The 7500-nt window shown below is 46.4% G+C and overlaps 1 protein-coding gene across 1 annotated transcript in view; it reads left to right on the forward strand.

The window, feature by feature from the left end:
- The first annotated feature begins 1852 nt into the window (after window positions 1-1852).
- Window positions 1853-7500, forward strand: part of LOC137646535 (uncharacterized) — an 18656-nt gene continuing 13008 nt past the window's right edge. Inside the window, exons 1-5 of the mRNA XM_068379645.1 lie at window positions 1853-2038; window positions 2177-2810; window positions 3210-3743; window positions 3936-5098; window positions 5459-5926. Coding sequence (XP_068235746.1) covers window positions 1853-2038; window positions 2177-2810; window positions 3210-3743; window positions 3936-5098; window positions 5459-5926 — 2985 coding nt within the window. The remainder of the gene's footprint in view (window positions 2039-2176; window positions 2811-3209; window positions 3744-3935; window positions 5099-5458; window positions 5927-7500) is intronic.

The raw sequence follows: 7500 nt of genomic DNA on the forward strand, positions 1-7500 counted from the left end.
ATTGTAAATACATCTTTTTGTCAGTATTCCTTGTATCATTGCTGACTGGCGACCTTTATTATTATTATTTGTTTGTTATGGCCCTTGAGTCCCTTAAGCAAGGCCGGACTCGAACCAGTGGCCCGTAACATATTGGCGACCAAATGCCAGGATTCGCTAAGACAGTAATTTAAAATTAATTTTATCAAAGTCAAATTCCCCCCTTTTTTCTGTCTTTAGCGACTTGACGAACCTCAATTTCATTTTAAGTAAATTATATAATCACTGGAGTTGGAACCGTGGAAGAAAACAGCAAAAGCATTCTATTCTCATTGTTAAAGTTTTGTGTTTACTAGTGCGTGTTCGTACCGCGAACCCTTTTGTTTTGAAAACCGCGTGGTAGATATTAGTCCTGTTGTTTATCAGGATAGCCAACCGCGTGAAAAGAATTTGTGTTCTGTTTTTTTTTTCTTTCTGAGTGTTTATTATCAAAGTGGTTAAAATTTTCATTTACTATATATATTGTGCATTAAGTGAATGTGTTATTTTGTGTTTTTTTTTTTTCTTTAAAAAGTGAAGTGAAACTCACGAAATTTTAGGAAGAAACCGTGGTAGACTAAAACACGTGTTAATTTCATGTGTTGGTAACGGTAAGCGCACGTGGCATTAATTTTTTCAATTTTTCCGTTTGACAAGTAAGGGTATGTAATTTCTTTTTATTACTTTCTCGTGGGATATTATCTTTATGTACATTTTTTTGAAGGGGATAATTTTCGTTAGATTGTGTAACATTGTTAATCTAAAGATAAAGGACTTATGATGTCACATTTAATTTAAATTTTTTCAGTCAGGGTATAGGATCATTAAGATAAAATATTTGGGAGTGTAATTTATTAAATTCATTTTTCTTCTAAAGGGAAAGTATGTAAAGGGGCCGGTGTTTTAACGAAGCATTAAGCAATCTAAGTGACATTGTCTGTTTTATTTTAATTTGTTATACTTTAAGTATAAATACAAACTTGCTTTACAGTCACAGAGTTGCAAGTGGTGGTGTTGCAAGAACGCACCCACACATTTTTACAATTCCATATTTTTTTCCTTTTAAGACTAGCATAGGAGGGTCACACATCGTGGAGATTCCATAATTTTTTCCTTTTAAGACTAGCATAGGAGGGTCACACATCGTGGAGATTCCATATTTTTTTTCCTTTTAAGACTAGCATAGGAGGGTCACACATCGTGGAGATTCCATATTTTTTTCCTTTTAAGACTAGCATAGGAGGGTCACATATCGTGGAGATTCCATATTTTTTTCCTTTTAAGACTAGCATAGGAGGGTCACACATCGTGGAGATTCCATATTTTTTTTCCTTTTAAGACTAGCATAGGAGGGTCACACATCGTGGAGATTCCATTTTTTTGTTCCTTAAGACTAGCATAGGAGGGTCACACATCGTGGAGATTCCATTTTTTTTCCTTAAGACTAGCATAGGAGGGTCACACATCGTGGAGATTCCATTTTTTTTTCCTTAAGACTAGCATAGGAGGGTCACACATCGTGGAGATTCCATTTTTTTTCCTTAAGACTAGCATAGGAGGGTCACACATCGTGGAGATTCCATTTTTTTGTTCCTTAAGACTAGCATAGGAGGGTCACACATCGTGGAGATTCCATTTTTTTCCCTTAAGACTAGCATAGGAGGGTCACACATCGTGGAGATTCCAATTTTTTTCCTTAAGACTAGCATAGGAGTCACACATCGTGGAGATTCCATTTTCTTTTTTTTTGACTAGCCTAGAGGGTCACCTACTGTATAGTTGTGATTCCAGCTTGTTTTGTCTAGCATAGAGGTCCACCCATAAAATTAGCAAAATGACTGCTGCGGAAATTCAGGACTTTGTGGCCCTTGCAGAGCGACAATGTTACGAAGGAGAGGCATTGCAAGGCTATGTGCGGGAGCTTGTGAATGAGGCCCGGAGGAAAGCCGAGCAGGAAGAGTTTGAGAAGGAGAGAGAGCGAGAGCATGAATTGAAGATGCGGGAACAGGATATCCAGCTAGCACGGCTAAACAGCCCTCACCCCAACGGCACTCAAAATGGCCAAAGCTTCCCCTCCATGCCTGTCCACACACTCATTCCTCAGTGGGACGACAAGGATCCTGTGAGGTGGCTAAATGAGGTGGAGTCCGTGTTTAAGACGTGTGCCGTAGCGGAGGATATGAAGGCCCTACTACTGTCAAAGCATATGGCGGGGAAAGGGAAGAATGCGCATGCTGCGCTCCCTGCCGATAAACAGGGTAATTTTGAGGCCGTCAGGAAGGCCTTGATTGAGGCCTATAAACTAAGTCCTGAAAATTGGCGCCGTCAGTGGCGTAGGCTCACCAAGTCCCCCACGACATCTTGGTCTGATTGGGGTTTTCAGAAGGATAGGCTCAATACCCTTTGGGTCGAGGCTGCAAAGTGCACTTCTTACGACAACCTCCTAGAGCTCTTCAAAATTGAGGACTTCCACAGGAACGCCCCACCGGCGCTCTCAATTTACATATCTGAGAAAAATCCAGCCACGTTTAGAGCATGCTGCGAGTATGCTGATGAGTACGAGCTAGTCCGGTTCAACTCGGGGCCCCCCAGCTCAGTCCCATCGGGTAAGTCTAAGCCCCGGCAAAATCCGATCTCCCCTACCAAGTGTGGCCATTGCGGGAGATCTAACCACTTGGAAGCCAACTGTCGGCTGAAGCTATCCGGTCAGTCAACTGAGTCCACGAAGCAGACGAATAAGCCCAAGGTTAAGGTGGCGAAGCCGAACTATGCCAGTGCATACTGCGAGGTATGTAAGTGCTACGGACACACAAAGAACTACTCACTATGTCCCAGCAAATCCTCAGCCTCTTCTCCAGCTGCCCTCTCAATCTCTATCCGTGAAGCTCCCAAAAGACAGCCCGCTGTTGGGGAGATCACAGTAGCTCTGCCTCAAGGAGACGGCTCTCCGCAGTCGGTCAGAGCATTACAGGATACCGGTGCAGACGTTTCACTAATCTTATGGCACCAGTTGCCTATCGGTGCCAAAGTTCAGCAGGATAATCGCATGACAGTCCGTTGGATCGAAGGAGTCACTAAGGATCTTCCTACTGTGGAGTTGAGAGTGACCACGCCCCAGCTCAGCAAAAGGTGCAGGCTAGGGGTAGTGAGCGATCTCGGACATGAGGGCTATGACTTGCTCTTGGGACAAGACCTCCTAAGAGGCATACAGCGTGTGCCCCTCAGGTGCATGAAAGCAGTTGAGCCGGAGCCCGAGACTGAGAATGCCCCTCCTGAAGAAGAAAAATGGCTAGCTGACATTGACCTTGGAGAAGTACCTTGGCTAAGTGAGGTGGCGCGAGAGCCCTCCTCCTATAGCAATGAGTCTGAGCCTCGTACCCCGGAAACCTATTCGGAAGGAGCGGTGCTGCTCACCACCACAGGGAATGAAGCTAACCCAAATACTAGCCCAGGGGTCTCGGGGGAGTCTGAGGGAGAAGCGTCCATTTGCCCAGAGGACCTCGGGAGTCGGACGGAGCTTATCAAATCTCAGTTGTTGGACGAGACGCTGAAAACCTACAGGGAAGCTGCTTACTCAGACGAAGCAGAGATGACTAACCTCTCAAAGGAGAATTTCCTGCTGAAGGAAGGGGTGCTCTTCAGAGTCACCCGAGGCCCTCACGATCCTGCAGAAGCCCTTTGCCGGCAAGTAGTTGTTCCCCGTAATCTCCGCTTGGTGGTGCTACGTATGGCTCATGAGGGATTGGGAGGACACTTTGGTGTGAAACGCACTACCCACCTGATCCAGCCTCATTTCTTCTGGCCGGGATTGCAGAAGAGTGTTAAGGCTTACGTAGCTTCCTGCCATCCGTGCCAAGTTGCCGGTAACCCAAACCAGGTGGTGCCGCGGGCTCCTCTCCAACCCATTCCATCTGCAGGTATCCCCTTCCATGATGTAATAGTGGATTATGTGGGTCCCCTGCCCCGTAGTAAGCGTGGAAATCGTTTCTTATTAACCATGATTGATCGGTTCACGCGCTACCTCGAAGCTGTACCGACCAGGTGCGCCAATGCCAGTCATGCTGTCAGGGGCCTGACACAATTTTTTTGTAGGTTTGGGTTCCCAGCCACAGTCCAGTCGGATAAGGGCTCTCACTTCATGGCAAGAGAGTTTAAGGCAGCAATGGAGTACCATGGTGTCCACCACCAGACCTCTACGGCATATCACCCAGAGAGCCAAGGACTCGTGGAGCGCTCCCACCAAACACTAAAAACAGTCTTGACGAAGTTAGGGGAGGCTGGCTCTTCGGATTGGGAGGAGAACTTGCCTTACGCTCTGTTCGCCCTCCGCCAAGCACGCTCAGAAACCACAGGATACAGCCCTTTTGAGTTGTTGTACGCTCACTCCACACGTGGGCCACTTGACATACTCTATGAAGCTTGGGAGGACTCCTCCAAGGCCTCCTGGGTGGAAGAGCTGCCAGATATACAGGCTAAGATACGAACTGCCTGGGAAATTGCCAAGGCTTCCGAGGCGAAGGTACAGGGCATCACAAAAGGTCACGTAGATCGTAAAGCCCAGGATCGAAGTTTTGAGGTGGGAGACCAAGTTCTGGTTCTCCGCCCAGGGGAACAGAGACCGTTAAGCACAAAATTTACGGGCCCTCACAAGATTCTTGGGAAGAAGGGTAAATTAAATTACCTAGTGGATTGTGGCATAAGGCGAGCCAAGTGGCTCCATATCAACCTGCTTAAGCCCTATCAACAAAGGGCCAATGTGGTGGGTACTGTTACCCAGGTCCACTCACCCGAGAGCAACTCCGAGGTCCTGGCCAACTTTAAGCTGGTCACCCCTGTGTTGGATACTGTTAAGAGGGATATTGTCAAGAACCTCCTGCTACAGCACCCACAGGTAGTGCGAGACACACTGGGTCACACCCAACTACTAGAACACAAGATTGACTTGGTCCCAGGAACGTGTCCGATCCGCCAGAATTATTATCGGTTAAACCCCCAACGGGCTGAAAGGGTGTCGGAACAGATAAAATTGCAGCTCAGCTTAGGTCTCATTGAGGAAAGTGAAAGTCCATGGGCATCACCGGTGGTCCTAGTGCCAAAAGAGGGAGGGGGGGATAGGCTATGTATAGATTTCCGCAAATTGAATGCGGTGACAAAACCTGAGTCCTACCCACTCCCTCGCATCGAGGATTGCTTGGAGAGCTTAGGTGAATCACCTTATCTAAGTAAGATTGACCTAGAAAAGGGCTACTGGCAGGTACCACTGGCAGAGGAGTCGCGGCCACTGACCGCATTCATAACCCGAGATGGACTTTACCAGTGTCGAGTAATGCCTTTTGGTCTTAGGAACGCACCCAGCTGCTTCCAGAGACTCATGAACAAGGTACTAGCGGGAATTTCCAACTGTGTGGTCTACCTAGATGACATCGTCATTTTCTCCAAGGCCTGGGAAGAACACCTCCAAACCCTAGGGAAGGTGCTGAGGGCCCTCCAAAAGGCAAATTTGGTCATCAACCTCAAAAAATGCACGTTTGGCGGGACTGAGATTACCTACCTGGGCCACCAAGTAGGAAGGGGCAAAATAATGCCCAAAGATGCAAATATCCGTGCAATACAAGAGATGCCCTACCCTAGGACTAAGAAGGAAGCCCAACGATTCCTGGGGATGGTACAGTACTTCCGGAGGTTTGTGCCCAACTTTTCTCAGGTAGCCGCTCCCATCACAGACTTGTTCAAAGGAAAAAGGTTGTTCTGCTGTACGGATGAATGCCGGGCGGCCTATGACCACCTAAAAGGCATTTTAATGAGCCGTCCCGTGCTCCGTGCACCAGATTACACTAAACCTTTCGCTCTCGCTGTGGATGCCAGTGACATAGGGGTGGGAGCTGTCCTCCTGCAAGAGGAAGATCAAGTCCGACACCCTATTGCATACTTCTCAAAGAAACTGAACCCTGCTCAAACTAGGTACAGTACTATTGAGAAGGAGCTCTTAGGCATGGTCTTGTCACTGAAGCATTTCGAATCATATCATGCTGACCATGAGTTCCCACTCACAGTCCTCACAGACCATAACCCTCTGACTTACTTGACGCAGTTCCGAAATAAGAATAAGAGACTCATGAGGTGGTGCATGGACCTCCAAGACTACAATTGGAAGGTCGAGCACATAAGAGGCACAGATAATAAAATAGCAGATGTCCTCTCCAGGCACTAGTGCTCAGGGCACAGTGCCATAACCATAGCCTGTAGTCATAGTAAGTAGGTAAATTTAGTTTGTATGAAAAAATATTTATTGGCCTTGGTGTCTCCCCAGGTAGATAAACTTGAGGAGCCATCTTGGCATCATTATTTGCATTGAATTTATTTTCATGTATTTATTTTATCCTTTTTTTTTGCATATATGCCAATTTCCTTTAATTTTATGCCTACCACTGCACTAGGTCACTTAACTCTAACCATTTTTTTTTTACATTTAAATTTTCAATTTTGCATTTTTTAATTTTTTCAGTTGCTGCCTCACAGCCAGCATACTTATTTCTATGTGGCACTTAAAGTTAAATTTACAGTCAAAATACCGTAAAATGATGACCCTAGTTGCAGCTTAGATATTTATCCATTATCGTGGTGAGACTCACTGAGGGAGGAATCATTAAGGCTAGTGGCTTCAGACCTTGCTTGCAGAGTTCTTGTCCTGTTTTAGGACAAAATCTCTGCTAAAATGGGGGGCTGTTAGTAATGGCGGTCTTTACGCCACCTTTTTTCCAATAACAAAAGACCCCGCCAGCATGGGTCGAAATGCCACGAGTTTGGGACCCTACCCAGAGTCTCACCCCCCCTCCCACCATCCTATACCAGTCTACTCCCCCTGAGATCTCAATTTCAGCTACCTTCTACAAGTCACGTGAGAACATCGAGGTCCCAGGACAAGGGAAGCGAGCTGTGAAGGATGTGTGGACACGAGATCAAGCCTGACCAATAGGACAGCGGTCAGGCCAATCCCCCCTACCCCCCCCCCAATTGGGGGTCAAGTGGGGTTGATCTACCCAGGGAAACTGGGGAGCTTCCTTCGTAAGTCAGCATCCATAAGGAGAACATCTGCTCCTTCTTCACTCTACCTCCTTGAGGGAAACATCATCTCTCTTCACCCTCAAGACATCAGGGAGGCAGGACCTCTGTCTACATCTTTCCACAAGGGAAAGAAACCAGAGTCATTTTTACTAAAGGTAAGGTGTCTGATTTTGAGATTCTCAATATCCTTACCCAACCTGCCATCCCTTCATTATCACACCCCATTTTTCCTTATCCCCTAAAGAAAATCCTACCCACTGAACCTTGTATCCTATCCCCCTATACCCAGACCGCGTGTGCAGTTTAGTCCTAGTTTTAATACATTCACCCTGTGACAGTGTTGATTCCCATGTGTAACGTTTAAATCCCTAAGCTTTGCATTTTCATTTAATTTGCTTAAAGGTTTTAACCACACGA

Source organism: Palaemon carinicauda, chromosome 9, assembly GCF_036898095.1.
Source record: "Palaemon carinicauda isolate YSFRI2023 chromosome 9, ASM3689809v2, whole genome shotgun sequence".
In the NCBI taxonomy this organism is placed as follows: Eukaryota; Metazoa; Arthropoda; class Malacostraca; order Decapoda; family Palaemonidae; genus Palaemon; species Palaemon carinicauda.